General features: G+C 45.5%; 1 protein-coding gene across 1 annotated transcript in view; it reads left to right on the top strand.

Moving 5' to 3' along the window:
• The first annotated feature begins 1,040 nt into the window (after window positions 1-1,040).
• Window positions 1,041-19,983, top strand: part of L3MBTL2 (L3MBTL histone methyl-lysine binding protein 2) — a 308,748-nt gene continuing 289,805 nt past the window's right edge. The window contains 1 exon segment of the mRNA XM_073572982.1: window positions 1,041-1,240. Coding sequence (XP_073429083.1) covers window positions 1,063-1,240 — 178 coding nt within the window. The 5' untranslated portion in view covers window positions 1,041-1,062.

The following is a 19,983-nucleotide window of genomic DNA, read 5'->3' as shown; positions in this document are numbered from 1 at the left end:
GGACAACTTTGGATTTTATATGAAAGGTTGTTCACAACCCCATAGACAATCAGTACATCCAATGCTGTAACACACGCTCACATTTTTAATTTTGCAGGACTTTTTGCTATCTTGTCATATCTAGAATTCTAAACATTTGAATGATTCAAAAGTATGAGCTAAGAAAAGTATCTGTCTTTCTACAGGGAGACGGGGGGTCTAAAGGGTAAGCTTTCTCCTTGTGGAGAGTGACTTACTGGCTTGGGCTTGTCAAGGTAAGGAGGCTTATTCACCATGCAATTCTCTTCTGGGAAATTTAATATGCAAATTGCCTCTTCAGAGAGAAAGAGGACTTGAACCCTATGGCGTCACCTGTTGGTAGTAGCGATCCTGCAAGTCACAATCAACCCTTTAACGAGCCTTGCAATATGACTTGGGATTAAAGCCAAATCAGAATCTCAATTTGCAGACATGGCCCTATTGGCCCTCGTCAGTGCAAAATATGAGAACTAATTTGGTTAAGTGAGAGGTTTTGGACTGGGATCTAAAGAATACATTTTCTTCTTGTGGAGAGTGACATACCATGTCATATTGCAAGGCTCATTTAAGGGTTTTTTGTGACTTGTAGGATTGCTGCTTCCAACAAGTGGCGCTATAGAGTTCAAGTCCTCTTTCTCTCTGAAGAGGCAATTTGCATATTTCCCACAAGAGCATTGCATGGCGATAAGCCTCCTTACCTTGATATGCCAGAGCTGGTATGTCACTCTTCACAAGAAGAAAACCCTTTAGACCCAAGTCCAGAGGCTCTCACCTAGCCAGATCAGTTCTTATACTTTGCACTGACGAGCGCCATGTCTGCAATTTGAGATAATGATTTGGCTTTAATCCCAAGTCATATTGCAAGGCTCGTTAAAGGGTTGATTATGACTTGTAGGATTGCTGCTTCCAACAGGTGGCGCTGTAGAGTTCAAGTCCTCTTCCTCTCTGAAGAGGTAATATGCATACAGGGAGATGGTGAGACTTGATATTGTATGTGAAAAGTGTATTTATTTTTGCAGGGGCTTGGTGATTAATAGCACAGCAATGGATGTAGAAGCCTCATTTGACTTATTTTCTGGTGACAACCATAACGAGAGAGAATATAACAGCAGTGCCCTGAGTGACAGCAGCTCTGGTCTTGGAGATTCCAGTTTTGAAGAAGCTAAAGAGGAGCCCGACACTTCCACCCTGCAACCTCCGTCTGACAATGGTGCCGAGTCAGGTATGCGAGTAGTGTTTGCATTTCTATCAGGAAATTACAGTATACTGTTGACAGTTGTCAATAGCTCTCCTTAAAAGACAAGCAACTAAAGGGTTAAAAGGTTATTCCTATGCTATGGAAATAACTAGTTCAGGGTGCGGGCCACCAGAGATGGGGCTGTAAAACAAAAAAAAAGGCCCGGAAATCTGCATTATTTTGTCTAAGTTCCTTAAAAATTAATGGGAATTCCGATTATGAAAACCCTGGATGATCCTTTTAACCCCGTTCTGATCCATTTTTAAAGTCTGAAAAAATCTCTTAACAAGGCAAAGCTTCTACATCTCAAAGTGAACGAGGTTCTTTTTTCTCGTGAAACCTAGCAGTTTGCAAGTAGTGAATTTAAATCAATATGTTTTTGCATTTATTAAACCTTTTCGTGCCAAAGCCTGTTTTGCCTTTGTGATCATGCCAATTTTTTTCAACTCTGACCACTGTCCTTTTATGAGATTATAACTCTGGAACGCTTTAATGGATCCTGGTGATTCGGAGACTGTTTTCTTGTGACATATTGTACTTTACGATAGTGGTAACATTCATTTGATATTTGGCGAAAATTGTGAAAATGTTGCAATTTATTATTATTATTATTATTATTATTATTATTATTATTATTATGCATTTATATAGCGCCATTGATTCCATGGCTCTTTACATGTGAAAAGGGGAAATATAGACAAGTATAATAAACATGTGTAAGACAAGGGACACACAAGTACATAAGGAGAGGGGACCTTGCCCGCGAGGGCTCACAGTCTACAGGGACAGACCTACAGTAGGAGAGGGTAGAGCAGTTTGTGCGGTGGTTCAGTAGACCGAGGATCATTGCAGGCTGTAGCCTTGTCGGAACAGGTGGGTCTTCAGGTTCTTCTTGAAGGTTTCCATTGATGGTGAGAAACTGATGTGTTGCGGCAGAGAGTTCCAGAGTATGGGGGAAGCACGGGAGAAGTCTTGTATGCGTTTGTGGGAAGAAGAGATAAGGGGGGAGTAGAGAAGGAGATCTTGAGATGATCGAAGGCTGCGTGCGGGTAGGTACCTAGAGACCATGTCACAGATGTATGGAGGAGACAGGTTGTGGATGGCTTTGTATGTCATGGTTAGGGTTTTGAATTGGAGCCTCTGGGCAATAGGAAGCTAGTGAAGGGCCTGCGATAGGGGGGAGGCTGGGGAATAGCGGGGAGACAGGTGGACTAGTCGGGCAGCAGAGTGTAGGATGGACTGGAGCGGAGCCAGAGTGCTAGAGGGGAGGCCAGAGAGTAGGAGGTTGCAGTAGTCGTGACGGGAGATAAGAGCATGCACTAGTGTTTTTGTGGTTTCGTGGTTGAGGAATGAGCGGATCCAGGAAATATTTTTTTCAGTTTGAGGCGGCAGGAGGAGGCGAGGGCTTGGATATGTGGTTTGAAAGAGAGCGCAGAGTCGAGGATCACCCCCAAGGCACCGAGCGTGCGGGACTGGGGAAAGAGAGCAGCTATTGACATTGATGGATAGGTCTGGTGGAGTGGTAGAGTGAGATTGGGGAAAGATGATGAATTCTGTTTTGTCCATGTTCAGTTTGAGAAAGCGAGCAGAGAAGAAGGCTGAGATAGCAGACAGACATTGTGGGATTTCAGTCAGTAAGGAGGTGAGGTTGGGTCCAGATAGGTAGATCTGCGTGTCATCAGCATACAGGTGATACTGCAATTTTCAAACTTTAAATTTTTATGCCCTTAAATCAGAGTCATATCGCACAACATAGTTAATAAACAACATTTCACACATGTCTACTTTACATCAGCACAATTTTTGAAACCTAACTTTTTTTCTTGTTATGAAGGGTTAAAAGTTGACCAGCGGCTTCTCATTTTTGCAACAAAATTTACAAAACTTTTTTTTTTTTTTTGGGTCCACATCACATTTGAAGTGAGTTTTGGGGGGGGGGGAACCATATGACAGAAAATATCCAAAAGTGACACCATTCTAAATACTGCACCCTTCAAGCTACTCGAAACCACATTCAAGAAGTTAATTAACCCTTCAGATGCTTCACAGGAATGAATGGAATGTGGAAGGAAAAAATGTTTACTTTTCTTTAACAAAAAATTTCCTTTAGACCTAATTTGTTTTACTTTCGCAAGGGTACAGGAGAAAATGGACTATACATTTTTTTATGCAATTACTCCTGAACATGCCGATAACCCATATGTGGGGGAAATCTACAGTTTTGGCACACGGCAGGGCTCGGAAGGGAAGGAGCGCCATTTGATTTTTTGAATGTAAAATATGCTGGAATAATTAGCGGGCGCTATGCCGCTTTTGAAGAGCCCCTGATGTACCTAAACAGCGGAAACCCATAACAATTGACACCATGTTGGAAACTAGCTCAAGGAATTTATCTTGATGTATGATGAGCACCTTGAACCTTCACAGAATTTTATAATATTGAGCTGTCAAAATAAAAAAACATTTTTACCACAAAAATGCTATTTTTAGCCCCCACTTTATTTTCATAAAAAATGGACCCCAAAGTTTATTGTGCAATTTCTCCTGAGTATGCCAATAACCAGTGTGTGGTGGAAAACTGTCTGGGAGCACGGCAGGGTATGAAAGGGAAGGAGCGCCATATTACAGTGCAGGTTTGAAACTCCAGTAAGTGACCCCATTTTACAAACTACACATCTGTGAGTTCATCTAGTGGTGCAGTGATCACACTGACACCACAACTGTGTCAGAATTGATACAATTGGGCAGTGAAGAATAAATAATTACGTTTTTACCACAAAAAAAACTGTTTTAGCTGCATATTTTATATTTTCACTCTGGCAAATGGGTAAAAATGGTGCCAAAATGTGTTACACAATTTCCTCTGAACTTGGCAATACCCCATATGTGGCTGTACAGTACTGCTTAGGCACACAGCAAGACTCGGGAGGGACGGAGCACTATTTGACTCTTGGAGAACAAATTAGTTTACAGACTATATAAAGAGCCCCTAATGCCAGAAAAGCAGAATTCCCCCCTCAAGTGACCCCAGTTTGGAAATTAAACCGCCTTAGGAATTTATCTACAAGTGTAGAGATGATTTTGACTCCATAAGTTTTTTCCATAAACAGGCAGCACTGGATGCTGCTGAGTGAAAAATATAAACTGCCGTTGTAGTGACCAGAACGTTGCAGTCACCAGTATGTTATGCCCAGCCCGTGCTTCTGGATACATGCACCCATAAATTAGGCGGGCTCTCCTCACTACAGAAATGCCAAACATGTGGATGATGTATGTGGTTTAGGTACACAGTGGGGCACAAAAGGGAGGGGGGCATTTGAATTTGGGAGCGCAGAATTTCTTTTGGCGTGTGAGAAGCCATTTAGCTTTTCCAGAGCCTTTGCTTCCAGTAACATGGAAGCCCCCTATATTTCTGTTAACAGATGATGGACCTTAGTGAGGACTTGCTTTTTTTGTGGAATGAGTTTAAGCTTTTATTGGGAACATTTTACATTACATTGGGATCACATTTATCTGGCTATCTACGCTGAGCACTTACTTTGGGGTTTCTATCTAAATCTCTGATGTGACAGATGAAATCCCCGATCCAGCAGCAGAGTTACTCTGGACTCCATCTGGCCTCTGTTCAGCGGTGTCATTCTTTTCAGAGGTGCACAAAACTGGCTGACTGTAATTTTATGTATGACTAAAAAGACAGACACCGCCAGATCACAGGTCTTATGGCGTCCACAGTATCTCCATCTGCCTCATTATAGGGAATCTTCCACCGGGGGTTCCGTCTGAATCGCCTATTTCAGAGATTTACACAGAAACCCCGGTGTAAGCGCTCAGAGCAGAACACAGGATAAGTGTGTACCGAGCCTTACTGCGATCTTTGGGAGGCAGAATGAAAAAATCAACAGTATGTGTAGAATTGGTTTTATTTTATTATTTTTTACGTCGTTCCTTATGCGGTATAAGTGATTAGGCGACTTTATTCTTGAGGTCGGTGCGATTACAGGGATACCAGATTTTATAGCGGGATTTTATGTTTGGCGGCTGTCACACACTAAATTATGCTTTTTATTGCAAGAAACACATGTTTTTGCATCACTATATTTTGAGAGCTATAATTTTTCCATATTTTGTCCGGCAGAGTCATGTGACGGCTTGTTTTATGTGGGTTGAGCTGACATTTTTATTAGTACCATATTTGGGCACATGAAAATTTTTGATTGCTTTCTATTCCGATTTTTGGGAGACGGAATGATCAAACACCAGGAATTCAGGAAATTTTTTTTCTTTTAATGACGATGCGTGTGTAGTAAAATTAGTAAGGCAGCTTTATTCCTCGGGTCAGTACGATTACTTACAGTAATACCATTTTTATATATTTTTTTTACATTTTGCCGCTTTTTCACAAAAACTGTATTATAAAAGAAGTCTTTTTGTTTTTAAAAATATATATGTGTTTATTGGTTTTTAATATTTTTTGTTTTGAAAAATATATGTATTTATTGGTTTAATATTTTTTCTTTTTTTTAATTTTATTTTGTGATTTTTTTTTTTAAAACTTTTTTACTTAACTTTGACTTAAATTTTTATTTGTCTGATCACTGGTCTCTTACAATGCAATACATATAAATATACTTGAAATTAGTCCAAAGACCACATATATTCTGGCACTTCAAAATGTCAGAAACAAACATTTTTGGGCCAATATACCATGACGGCACCAAAAATCATGAAGAGATCCAGTATGAGAATAAAATATCAAATTTTATTGAAAAAAACATTACAAATAGTATAAAATTACAAAAATGCCCAGCAGGAGGCGCTTAAAACATTCATGCCATTGGTTATTATAGTCACACAGAGAAATGTGAATCCTTGCACATACGTAATTATAAATAATTTCCAACAAGAGTATAATCTCTATAAATGTAGGTAATATTCACACCACAGTATTAAAAAAATATAGTGAATATAAATCAGGCCCGATACATGTAACTTAATTAAATAACCTCAGTGTCAAAATAACTAAATATATCGTGGCTGATAAAAATACAAAAATACAGTGTAGTACTAGAAACCCACATTAAATTGCACCTGAATGGTCGTGGCCCGATCTAATATATGCTGCAGGTTAAAATAAAAAGCCTCAATAGCAGCAAGATTGAATAGTATCACAGCTGAAAAAGTGCTAGAGGATTGCTGCATAAAGCCTCAAGGGTTCAACATTAAGATTCAATAAATACTGTGTGGAAATAATCTGTGACAACACTACAGGCAACTCACTCTGAATGTAATAGAAACCCACATTAAATTGCACCTGAATGATGGTAACCCAGTCTGATATATACTGCAGATAAAAATAACCTCAATGTCCGCACAATTGAATAATATCACGGCTGAGAAAGTACTAGAGGATTGCTGCATAAATCCACAAAGGTTATACATAAAGGGAAAAAAAAGGTAATACCTATGAAAACGCTGATGCCAGGTCTCTGGTGAGTGTGAATGACGCAACCTCTTTCACCACAACACGTGTTTCGCACTAGCTTCCTGCGGGGGCGTGTATTGCATTGCAAGAGACCTGTCAGTGTTGCACAGGCAGATCACTTGTTAGACTCAGCTGCAGGCTGAGCCTAACAAGCCACCGTAGCTGGCAGACCCAGAGGACAACGCATGACCTCCGGCTGCCAGAACAACTCTGATGTCGTCATGGGGGGCGTCGGAGAGGTGGGTATAGCAGGGGGTCTCTTCCTGCTATCTTCTAAATGCCGCGATTGCGGCATCTAGAAGATGGCAAAGGGTTAACATCATCGGGACCTGATCTAATCAGATCCTGATGATGTCATGTGTCAGAGCAACCGCTCTGCACAGAAATTGCAGCGCTTGCAGGACTCTGGGGGTCCTGAGCACTGCGAGACCACACACCGTAGACCAACGTCGGCACTGAACAAATCCTTGCTAGCGCTGACGTATATCTACCCTGGGCAGTCACGAAGAAACATACCCCACAAATTGGAAAATTTGCAGTGTTCGTACTTAATTTCTCTCTCGCTTCATTGGGGGACACAGGAAACCATGGGTGTCTGCTGCCACCACTAGGAGGTTGACACTATGCAAAAGAAAGTTAGCTCCTCCCCAGCAGTATACTCACCAACTGGCAGAAGGCTACTTAGTTTTAGCTTAGTGTCAGTAGGAGTTGGACACTGGCTCCTCTCAGCCCCGTATCTACTTTTAGGTTTTGTTGTTTTATATTAATGATCTCTATTTTTCAGATTCAGCTTGTGATTTGGGCGATGGAGTGTAACTGGTCACTCTGCTCCTCCCCCCCCTAGAGACCGTGAGCACAGTGTGGGAATGCATCACTACTGTACCCTCTCGTGTCTACCAGGCAGGACCCCATGCCTCCTAACACTCCAAGCATGTTTGGGGCATCTGCAAGACTGAAGATGCGGACTGGACCTTGCCACTACCACCCTGCGCCGCCCGCCCGCCCTCCATAGCCGGTCGCCTAGGGGTAGGAAGACGGAAGATGCGGACTGGTCCTTGGCAATACCCCCCTGCCCGCCCGCCCTCCATAGCCTACATAGTTCAGGGGAGGAAGACTGAATCGTACCTACGGCTACTGGTGATGTACAGTGGCCCAGAGCTCAGCACGCAAATCCGTCTTCAAGCGCCTTCTCTGTGAAGTAGGATGTGGGGTCTCTAAGACAGGTACTTCCATGCGGCAGTGGGGGGCTCCTCTTCAAAAACAAAAAAATGTAATTTATATATAATGACCATGCCCCCCCTGCGCTCTCGGCCAAAATTTATTCCCCCGACTCCAACTCAGGCCTACTGCAGGGTTAGGCCACGCCCCCCGCTAGCCCCCTATCAGACGCGCCGACTCTCCAGCTAGCTCCGCCCACCTCCCGCCGACCTATCAGCACGGCTCTCTCCTGGACCCGGCTTCACCACGCACCTCCCCTCCTTCCCTCCATGCCTCACAGAGCGGGAAATTTGCACGTGCAACAGGCTACACCCACGAACCGGCGCCATCTTCACCCTGTCGGTAGCTCCTCACCTGCAGCTCCTGCTTCCCTGTGGCTCTGCTTACAGTTTTGTAGCCAGTTTTCAGGCCTGTAAACTATCTGTCTCTGGGGGGGGGTCAGATCTCATCTCCAGCAGCGCTCTCCTTGCTCAGTCTCTTCCTAGATCTCTGTGTCTCCAAGGCAGCATGGTGGCTCAGTGTTTTAGACTGTTGCGTTGCAGCGCAAGGGTCCTTGGTCCAGATCTCACTAGGAAAGGAATTTGTATATTCCCCCTCTGCTTGGCGATACATGAACAATATAGAAGGAAAGGGAAGGACGAATCCAAAACGGCAACCAAAGGTCATAGTGAAAAATATATTTTATTTTGTGGAAATGCAAGAAACAAATGACTAATAAAAACATGCAAGTACTAGTTAATCATTGATAACACATGATCAGGACCCAGGGCACCATATTGCCAGTAATATACCAGTATTGTCATATAAGACTTAAAAACGTCATTTCATCAGGATAAACACAGCAAAAGTAAATGAAATCTACTGTGGGCATATGTTGCTTTGAGAATACTTATAGACTTGTCTCTAAATGTAGATTTCATTTCATTGCCCACAGTACCAGTGCCCTGGGTCCTGATCATGTGTTATCAATGATTAACTAGTACTTGCATGTTTTTATTAGTCATTTGTTTCTTGCATTTCCACAAAATAAAATATATTTTTCACTATGACCTTTGGTTGCCGTTTTGGATTCGTCCTTCCCTTTCATTCTATATAAATTTTTTGGCAACTGGTCAGTTACAGTCCAATGTTAGTAATGTATTGTGATATATTGTCTATTATATTGTCCCATATGACGTTCACATTGTTTTGCACTACCTTCTTTGGATACATGAACAATGTATATTTGAACCCAGGGAGCCTCCATCCTCCCATAAAAAGAAGTTGCCCTCTGGTCATACCTCATCTCTTTGCCATAATTTTTGGCCGTCTAATATGTCTTCCCCGGAGCCCACCCCATTGCTCGCAATGATACTGCTCCCCCTCCTGAGTGAGTGACACCCCACCTAACCAAAGTATCTCACATTTTGGCCTCGGTTTTGGAAAGGCTTCCTCATCCTACTCCTGTCAGCGGGTCACAATTGCCTACCTCGGATGCGTCGGCTGTTAACCCTTCGCATACCCAGAGAAATCCCCATCGCAGGAAGACCAGAAGTTCCAAAAGGCGCGCCCGCATTAGTTCCACGGCATCACCTACATCAGACGCTCTCGAGATGCTGGAGTCAGATCCTCGTCCTGAGTCAGATCAGATCTGAACTCAGCACAGGTCTCCAAACTGTGTGACATGGTGGTTTGTTTATCGTCACCATTAATGAGACTCTTAACATAAAAAATTCAGAGATCTCTAAGTGGGCAGACTGTGTTTTTCAAGAAAATGAAGCGCCCTTCTCGTGCCTTTCCAATCACGAAGAGTTCAACAGGATCTTCATGGTGGAATGGCAGCACACAGAAAAGCGTCCCTGTAGAAGAAAACGCTGGAGCGTCCTGTATCCTTTTTTACCTGACCTGCTTAACCTGTAGGCAGTGTCTCCCTCGGCAGACCTCCGTTCTCCTGGCGAGCCACAAATACTATACCCCCCGTCCGACGGTTTCTCCTTTAAGGAACCCTCTGACAGACACATTGATTCTCTGGCCAAGTCCGCCTTTGAGGCCGCGGTTCTACCCTCTGCCCGTCTATCCAGGCTTCCTGGGTAGCCAAGCAGCCTCTGCCTGGGCAAAACATCTCCGCCAGTGTATCTTCTCTGGTGTCCCTGCGGACGAGCTGGCAAGCCTAGCGGACAGGATTGGCTACAAAGCAAGATACCTCGTGTTCGCTTGCTTCAGTGCAGCCGTCTGTTTAGCCATAGCAGACGGCAACATCAGCACTATCCACAGAATCCTTTGGCTCATGTCCTGAAATGCGGACCCCGCTTCAAGAGGTCCCTCACCGGTCTTTTTTCCACAGTTCTCAGCTCCTTGGAGAGGAGCTGGACAAGATTATTTCCAACACCATGGGAGGAAGGAGTGCGTCTCTTCCCCAACAGAGAGCCAAACGTTCGCCACGGCGTACTGTTTCCCTCTCGCTTCTTTTAGAGGTTCCCACCACAGTTACCCCCGACAGGACAGATCCCTGGTGCGTCAACAAAGGAAAAGGCCCTCTTAAACCAGCCCTGATCTGGCGCTCAAGACATGCTCAAACTAGGTAATGCGCCAACAGATTCTCCTCAGCATGACTGTTCTCCCCCACCCAGAGAGTCCCTCGGGGTGGGTGGTCGTCTCCCTCATTTCCAGGTAAAACGGCTGTCTGTAGTCGACACGCGTGGGTCCAAGACATCGTCTCCTATGGTTACAGGACAACGTTTTCCACTATCCCTCGTTTTCATTTCCCTTTTCGAGTCTTGTCCTCTGAAGACTGCCTCTCTCATTCCGGGTTTCTTCTATGCTGTCAACTCCCTCCCCAAGGTGGCGATATTATCTCCGTTTCCACACGAGAGCATTTCTCAGGTTTTTATTGAAACCTGTTTGTGGTCCCCAAGATGGACGGTTCAGCTCGCCCATTCGGGACCTCAGATTACTAAACAAATATGTGCACCTGCGTCACTTCAAGATGGAGTCCCTTAAATCCGTGATAGCTTCCATGGAGACAGAAGACTTCAACAAGGACTTCACTTATGGTTCATAGTGCAGCCGTTTGGCATAGCCAATGCCCCCAGAGTGTTTAGAAAAATAATTGCGACAGCGATGGCCATTCTACGCAGCAGGGGCATCCTCGTCTTTCCTTATCTAGAATACATACTCTTCAAGGCCGCATCACCCTTGGTGTGCCAGGATAGTGTATGGATCACTCTACACATTCTTTCCCGTGTGGGCTGGATCGTCTCTGATTCCGGTACAATGTCTTGTGTTCCTGGGAATGTTTTTCAACATCACCCAGACAAAGATTTTCCTACCCAAAGAAAAGTCTCTAGCACTTATGTGTGGGGTTCGGTCTCTCTGAGGTCGCTCTCCCCACTCCCTACGTTTCTGCATGAATGACCTACGCAAGATGGTTGCTTCATTGGAAGCAGTCCCGTTTGCTCAATTCTTCATGTGTCTTCTTCAACTCTTCCTTCTAGTTAGATGTGACAGGTTGTCTCGTTCCCTGGATTGGTGTCTCAAACCCGTCATGGGTAAAACTCTACCTGAAATGGTGGGAGTGTTCTCAATCGGTCCATCTTGGGAAGTCTTTCCTGCCCATTCGTCGGAGGACAGTAGCGACGGATGCCCGTCTTCTCGGCTGGGGAGCAGCATTCCAAGGTTGATTGGTCGGGATTGATGGTCACAGCTAAGGAGAAATCCTGGAACTTCTCCACGGATATCCGACTCGAGTCCAATTCGACAATGACACGGCTGTGGCCTGTGGCAATCATCAAGGGGGAACTTTAAGTCAGGCAGTGATGTCAGAGGTCGCTTGGATCCTATCTTGGGCCGAACAGAATGTCCCAGCAATTTTCACGGTGCACATCCTAGGAGTCGAAAATTGAGTGGCAGACTTCTCGGCCGAGAGGGTCTCGCCGCAGGCGAATGGTTGCTGAATCCGTCAGTTCTTCACGGCTGGTGTGGGACTCAACGGGTGGCTCCGATGGTTTTTTCACTTCACATCCATTTTGTCCTTTCTGAAGTTGGGTCTGAATTCCGGATGATCCCTTACTTCTATTAGGAGACAAGTTTCTGCCCTTTCTATTTTTTTTCAAGGGAATCTGGCTGTTCGCTGGCAGCTTAAGACATTCATCAAGGAGTCGTTCACTCCATTTTCCCCCCTACTGACCGTCCTGGGATATTAATCTAGTGCTCAAGGTCCTACAAGAGTCTCCGTTTTGAGCTTTTCAGGTTACTTTCCTGGAAGGTCGTCTTCCTGGTCTCTGTCTCCTCAATAGTCGGTTTCCAGAGCTAGCAACGCTTTCCTGTGGCTCTCCTTGCCTGGTTTTTCACCAGGACAAGGGGGTCCTATGTCCAGTTCCAACCTTTCTTTTTAAGTTGGTTTCCCTTTTTTTTTTTTTTTTTAGGGACATCATACTTGCATCCTTTTGTCCGTCTCACTATCACCGAGAGCGGTTTCTTCCAAACTGGACCATGTGAGAGCCCTACGTGCCTTCCTGTTCAGGGTTGAGCCTTTCCGGCTCTCAGATTCTCTATTCATCATCCCAGAGGGTCTATGAGAAGGTCTCCCTGTGTCCAGGTCTACCATTGCTCGATGAATGCTGTCCACTGCTCTTGAAGCTTACCGTCTAAGATGTAAAGCACGCCCACGGTGGGATGACTGCACACTCCACGTGTTTCGGGAGGGCCTCTTGGAGAGTTCGCCATCAGGCGTAGGCCTCGTAGCTCTGCTAAGCTGCGACATGGCCTTTCATTCATACGTTTACCAAGTTCTTCAATGTTCACACTCGTGCTTCATCAGATGTGATCCTTGGTAGAAGGGTCCTGCATGGTGTTGGGCTGTGAGCACAACCCCCATCCGTCGGGCACTCAGACCATCCTTAGGAAGTCAGTTTCTAATCGTTTGTGCAGACACATGCACATTTGTGGCCTGCTGGAGGTCATTTTGCAGGGTTCTGGCAGTGCTCCTCCTGTTTCTCCTTGCACAAAGGCTGAGGTAGCGAGCCTGCTGCTGGGTTATTGCCCTCCTACAGCCCTCTCCACGTATCCTGGCGTACTGGCCTGTCTCCTGGTAGCGCCTCTGAACACTACGTTGACAGACACAGCAAACCTTATTGCTACAGCTTGCATTGATGTGCCATTCTGGATGAGCTGCCCTACCTGAGCCTCTTGTGTGGGTTGTAGAGTCCGTCTCATGCTACCACGAGTGTGAAAGCACAACCATCATTCAGAAGTGACCAAAACATCAGCCAGAAAGCATTGGTACTGAGATGTGGTCTGTGGTCCCCACCTGCAGAGCCACTCGTTTATTGAGGGTGTCTTGATAATTGCCAATAATTTCCATCTGTTGTCTATTCCATTTGCACAACAGCATGTGAAATTGATTGTCAATCAGTGTTGCTTCCTAAGTGGACAGTTTAATTTCACAGAAGTTTGATTTACTTGGAGTTATATTTTGTTGTTTGTGTTCCCTTTATTTTTTGAACAGTGTATATTGATGTGTATTGGGCACCTTGAACTCCCAGGTGCTTCACAGAAGTTTGTAACACTGAGCTGTGAAAATAAATACAATTTTTCCCACAAAACTGTTTTTTAGCCCAAAATTTTGTATTTTCACAGGGTAACAGGAAAAAATGAACCCCAAAGTGTGTTGTGCAATTTCTCCTGAGTACACCGATACCCCATATGTGGTTGCAAACTACTTTTGAGGCACAGTGCAAAGCTCAGAATTGAAGTAGCGCCTTATTACAGAGCAGATTTTGCTGCACTGGTTTGAGGGTGCCATGTTACATTGGCAGAGCCCCTGAGGTACTAGAACAGTGACCCCTATTTTAACAACTAAACCTCTTAATGAGGTCATCAAGGGGTGCAGTGATCATATTTACACCGCAGTTGTGTCACATAGTTTTATACCATTGGGCAGTGAAGAAAGAGTAATTTACATTCTCCTTCGTCTAATTGGGGGACATAGGACCATGGGTGCTATGCTGCTTTCACTAGGAGGCTGACACTAAGTAAACACAAAAAGATTAGCTCCTCTGCAGTATACACCCACACGCTGGCTCCAGCCAATCCAGTTTTAGCTTGGTGTCAGTAGGAGGCACATGTTTCTGATCTTCAGACCACATGTTTAGCTTTTCATTTTTATTTTTTATTTTTCTCTTGATTTTTATTCTTATCTTTTTTAAAGGATATCAAGGGGCGACATCCCTCAAGGGCGCTGCTCTCCCGAAACCTACTCCACTACCCCCTCCTGGATTGTTTGCTACCGGTATGCCTGAGGCCTGAGATATTTTTAGGGGTGACAGTTCCTTTCAGCCCTGTCCCATACTGGAGGAGTTAACCTCTTGGATGTTCAGAGGCACCTATGGTGTCCATGCAGTCTCCACTGCATTACCTCTGAAATACAGCGCTGAAGGAAGGCATACGGTCCCTCTCCTCGTCTCTGACTAAGGAGTGGTGAATGGAGGATCCTCTGCACCATCCATGCTACAGCAGCTGACCTGGAAGCAGAAGCAGGCCGGGTCCTGTGCTTCATCTTCTCCTGCGGCCGCTCCATTCCGGGACACACACCGCTGGTAAACGGGGCTGTGTGTGTGTCCGGGCCACGAAGGATCAGTAACCTTGGCGGCGGGCTCCTGCAGGTGTGCTTGGAGTGCTATTTCCCATGGTGTCCGCTCTCCCTGCCGGAGACGCTCCGGCTGGCTGCAGAAATTTAGTCCCTGGCTTGGGCCTGTCTTGACGCTTTTCGCTCACTGAGAAACATTTCTTGGCGTCTCTCATGCCCCTGTGCAACCCTCGGCAGCCATCTTTCTCCACCCGGCCAACTTTCTAAACACGAGTATGTGGCTAGCAGCCTCATCGCATCAGAGGGTCACAGTGCACTGGGCTGGGTAACAACTCTGAGCTGAGGCACACTCATTGGCCACTTCTCTGAAATAATCACTTGCAAGCCACGGCTCTCCCTATTGGAGCATATAGGCAAAAGCAGGGACATACTGGGGTACATCATGTCACTCTCTAAGACATCCAAGAAGGCTAACAAGACACATACAGTGGGGAAAAAAAAAAGTATTTAGTCAGCCACCAATTGTGCAAGTTCTCCCACTTAAAAAGATGAGAGAGGCCTGTAATGTACATCATAGGTAGACCACAACTATGGGAGTCAAAATGAAAAACTAATCCAGAAAATCACCTTGTCTGATTTGACATTTATTTTGCAAATTACGGTGGAAAATAAGTGTTTGGTCACCTAAAAATCATGCAAAATTTCTGGCTCTCACAGACCTGTAACTTCTTTAACTCCTTTACCCCCCAAGGGTGGTTTGCACGTTCATGACCATGTCAATTTTTACAATTCTGACCACTGTCCCTTTATGAGGTAATAACTTCGGAACGCTTCCATGGATGCCGGTGATTCTAAGATCGTTTTCTCTTGACATATTGTACTGTATAATAGTGATAAAAATTTCTTTGCTATAACTTGCGTTTATTTGTGGAAAAAAAAAACGGAAATTTGGTGAAAATTTATTTTGAATTTTCATGCCCTTAAATCACAGAGATATGTCACCTAAAATACTTAATAAGCAACATTTCCCACATGTTTAGATTACATCAGCACAATTTTGGAACCCAATTTTTTTTTTTGTTAGGAAATTCTAAGGTTTAAAAGTTAACCCCTTTCTGACATCAGACGTACTATCCAGTCCATGGGACCCGGGCCCCTATGCCCATGCACGGGATAGTACGTCTAGCGCGATCAGCGGCGCCCACGTGGTGAGCGCCGCTTATCGCGGCCGGGTGTCAGCTGATTATCACAGCTGACACCCAGCACAATGTGTCAGGGGCGGTCACGGACCACCCCCGACACGTTAACCCCTTGCACAGCGCGATCAAACACGATCGCGGTGTACCGGGGGTTAAAGGGAAGCATCGGCAGGGAGGGGGCTCCCTCCATGCTTCCCTGAGCCCCCCACAGCAGCGTAATGTGCAGCGCTGCTGCGGGGGGCTCTTTCCCTGCAGGTCCCCGGATCCAAGATGGCGACGGGGACCTTCGGGGGCCTGCAGGGAGCTGGCTTCCTCAGTGCCTGCAAAGCGCAGGCAAGGAGGAAACCTGCACACTGCCTGTGATTGCTGATCTGTCACAGTGATGTCCCCCCTGGGACAACCTAATAAAGTTTAAAAAAAAAAAAAAGTAAAAATAATTTAAAAAAAAATCGCTAAATTAAAAAAAAAAATTCCCTAATAAATTCATTTTTTGTAAATAAAAAAAAGAAAAACAATAAAAGTACACATATTTGGTATCACCGCGTCCGTAACGACCTGCCCTATAAAACTGTGCCATTACTTAACCCCTTTAGCGAACCCCTTAAAAAATAAAAAACGAAACAAAAAATGATTTATTATCATACCGCCGAACAAAAAGTGCAATAACGCGCGATCAAAAAGACACATATAAATATCCATGGTACCGCTGAAAACGTCATCTTGTCCCGCGAAAAACGAGCCGCCACACAGCATCATCAGAGAAAAAATAAAAAAGTTATAGCTCGCAGAATAAAGCGATGCAAAAATAATTTTTTATATAAAATTGTTTTTATTGCATAAAAGCGCCAAAACATAAAAAAAGACATAAATGAGGTATCGCTGTAACCGTACTGACCCGAAGCATAAAACCGCTTCATCAATTTTACCGCACGCGGAACGGTGTAAACGCACCCCCCAAAAGAAATTTATGAAACGCTGGTTTTTGTTCATTCTGCGTCCCAAAAATCGGAATAAAAAGCGATCAAAAAATGTCACGCGCCCGAACATGATACCAATAAAAACGTCAACTCGTCCCGCAAAAAATAAGACATGACATCACTCAGTGGGTCAAAATACGGAAAAATTATAGCTCTCAATATGTGGTGATGCGAAAACTATTTTTACAATAAAAAGTGTCTCTTAGCGTGTGACAGCTGTCAAAAATAAAAACCTCCATAGATAGTAAATCAAGCCCCCCGTTATCACCCCCTTAGTTAGGGAAAAATAATAAAATTAAAAAAATGTATTTATTTCCATTTTCCCATTAGGGTTAGGGGTGTGTTGGGGTTAGGGTTGGAGTTAGAATTGGGGGGGTTTCCACTGTTTGGGCACATCAGGTGCTCTCCAAACGCAACATGGCGTCTGATCTCAATTCCAGCCAATTCTGCGTTGAAAAAGTCAAATGGTGCTCCTTCCCTTCCAAGCTCTGCCATGCACCCAAACAGTGTTTTTGTCAGGAACACCGCACTACACTCGCTCACTGAGCCAGTGCGCGTGTCCTGAGTACAGAAACAGTGCTAAAAGATACCTGTGGAGCAGGGCAGCAGAGGTGACAATGCGTGCTTCAAACTATCGGTGTCAGGATCCTGTCAGCGCCGGAAAGTAAAGATGCACAGGACCTGAGGACACTGAAGTTAGCAAGCTGGCACAGGACCTATGGTCCTGTGACTGCAAGGGGGAGGGGCTTAGCGTCCTGCTTTCAGAGATGACCGGACACCATACAACAACTCAGAGTCAGGCAAAACGGAGGTCACACACAGTACGGGCAAACGAGGCACAGGAGGGACAAACAGACGGGTGGTCAGACAAAGCCAAAGGTCATACACAAGAGGGCGACGTACCAAGGGGACGAGCAGAGAGAAGTCGGGTTACAAGCAGAGAGTCATACACGAGAGGTAGCGCAGCACAAGAGGGACAGGCAGAACTCATAACAGGGACAGAACCGGATCAAAACCAAACAAGCAAGCAAGATATCAGGCACAAGACACACGTACGCACAAGGTCAACTAACTCAGCCGAGTGCAGGAGTATAACTGACACCGGACCTAGGTCCAGTGAGCATTAAATAGCCGCCCTCTGCCAGAGAGAGGCGGAACAATTAACCCCCAGTCTGATCAGGACGGGCCAAAGCGAAACCCCGTCCTGGATCATGACAGTACCCTCCTCTCAATTGGGGGCAAACCGGACCCCCAGGTCTCTCAGATTCTTGGCATGAAAGGCCCGGACCAACCGATCCGCATGGACCGATCGAGCAGGAACCCACGACCGTTCTTCAGGACCGTAGCCTTTCCAATGTACCAGATATTAAAGAGCACGACGGACCAACCTGGAGTCGACAATTCGTTCCACCTCGTACTCCGACTGCCCGTGTACCAAAACCGGTGGTGGGGAAGCTGATGATCCCTCCCCACCGGACTTCACAGGTTTCAAAAGGGCCCTATGGAAAACATTTGGGATCCGCAGAGATGGCGGGAGACACAACTGAAAAGCCACCGGGTTAACTGCTTCGGTAATTTCATAGGGACCTATGAACTTGGGTCCAAGGTTCGCAGAGGGGACCTTGAGCCTTATATTCTTGGTGGACAACCATACATTATCCCCAATCTGAAACACCGGTCCCGCGGATCGTTTTTTGTCCGCAAAAAATTTAAATTTGTCCTGGGCCTTCGTAATGTTACTCTGGACCTCCCGGCATACCTCCCCCAACCGGTGGATCGTCTCATCCGCCCCAGGACACCCAGAATTCAAACGGGAAAAATCTCCAAAATGAGGATGAAACCCATAATTGCAGAAAAAGGGAGATGTACCCGTAGACTGGTTGATGCGGTTGTTAAATGCAAACTCGGCCAACGGTAACAGAACACCAATCATCCTGTCGGGCTGAGGTCAAGCAACGCAGAATTTGCTCCAGAGACTGATTGGTCCGTTCGGTCTGCCCATTAGTCTCAGGATGTTAAGTGGATGAAAAGGACAGACCAATACCCAACCTCTTACAAAAAGCCCTCCAAAATCTGGAAACAAATTGCACTCCTCTATCAGACACCACATTCAAAGGTACCCCATGCAACCGCACCACATTCTCAACGAACAATCTGGACAATGTTTCCGCATTAGGTAGAGCTCCCAAAGGTACAAAATGTGCCTGCTTACTAAACCTGTCCACCACAACCCAAACGACGGTATTACCCTTGGAGGGGGAAAGGTTGGTGATGAAATCCATGGACAAATGAGTCCATGGTCTCTCAGGAATTGGCAGTGGTACCAATTCCCCGGCCGGCCGGTTATGGGGGGTTTTTGCACGGGCACAACACAAGCAGACACATATTCCCCAACATCTGAGGCTAAAGCAGACCGCCAGAATACTCTAGCAATGGCCTTCCGGGTAGCCGAGATCCCTGGATGTCCACCCAGAACTGAGTCATGGAACTCCCGGAGGACCTTGAGGCGAAATAGAGCTGGCATGAAAAGTTTATCCACCGGCTTAGACGGAGGTGCAAGAGACTGAGCTTCCCGAATCTCCCGTTCCAACATATTAGAAATATCTGCCACCACCACCCCAGGCTGAAGAATGGAGGATGGGGGTTCCGGGGGGGACACCGGATCTAGACTGCGTGATAAGGCATCCGCTCTGACATTTTTAGATCCTGACCGAAAAGTGATCGAGAAGTTGAATCGGGGGGAAAAAAAAAGTGACCATCTAGCCTGTCTGGGAGTTAACCTTTTGGCTGACTCAATGTAAGCTAGCTTTTTGTGGTCCGTAATTACGGTTATAGGATGGACAGCCCCCTCCAAAAAATGCCTCCATTCTTCAAAGGCCAACTTTACGGCCAGAAGTTCTCGATTCCCCACATCATAGTTTCTCTCCGCAGGGGAGAACTTCTTCGAGAAAAAGGCGCAAGGTCTCAAATTGGTCAAAGTGGCGGGTCCCTGGGACAATACCGCCCCAACCCCCACCTCCCACCTCTGAGGCGTCTACCTCAACAATAAATGGTTCAGACAGGTCCAGTTGAATAAGAACCGGGGCAGACATGAAACATTTTTTTAAAAACTGAAACTCCGCTACCGCTGCGGTTGGCCAATTCTTGATATTGGCCCCCTTTTGAGTCATGTCTGTGAGGGGTTTAACCACCTGTGAGAACCCCCTTATAAATTTACGGTAGTAATTGGCGAATCCTAGGAAACGCTGCAGAGCCTTCAAATCACAAGGTTGAACCCACTCGACAAT

This window comes from Dendrobates tinctorius, unplaced genomic scaffold (assembly GCF_039654945.1).
Source record: "Dendrobates tinctorius isolate UK_male_01 unplaced genomic scaffold, ASM3965494v1 ptg000033l, whole genome shotgun sequence".
Taxonomy (NCBI): domain Eukaryota; kingdom Metazoa; phylum Chordata; class Amphibia; order Anura; family Dendrobatidae; genus Dendrobates; species Dendrobates tinctorius.
The sequence above is the reverse complement of the archived record's forward strand: the minus strand, read 5'-3'. Positions and strand labels throughout refer to the sequence as shown.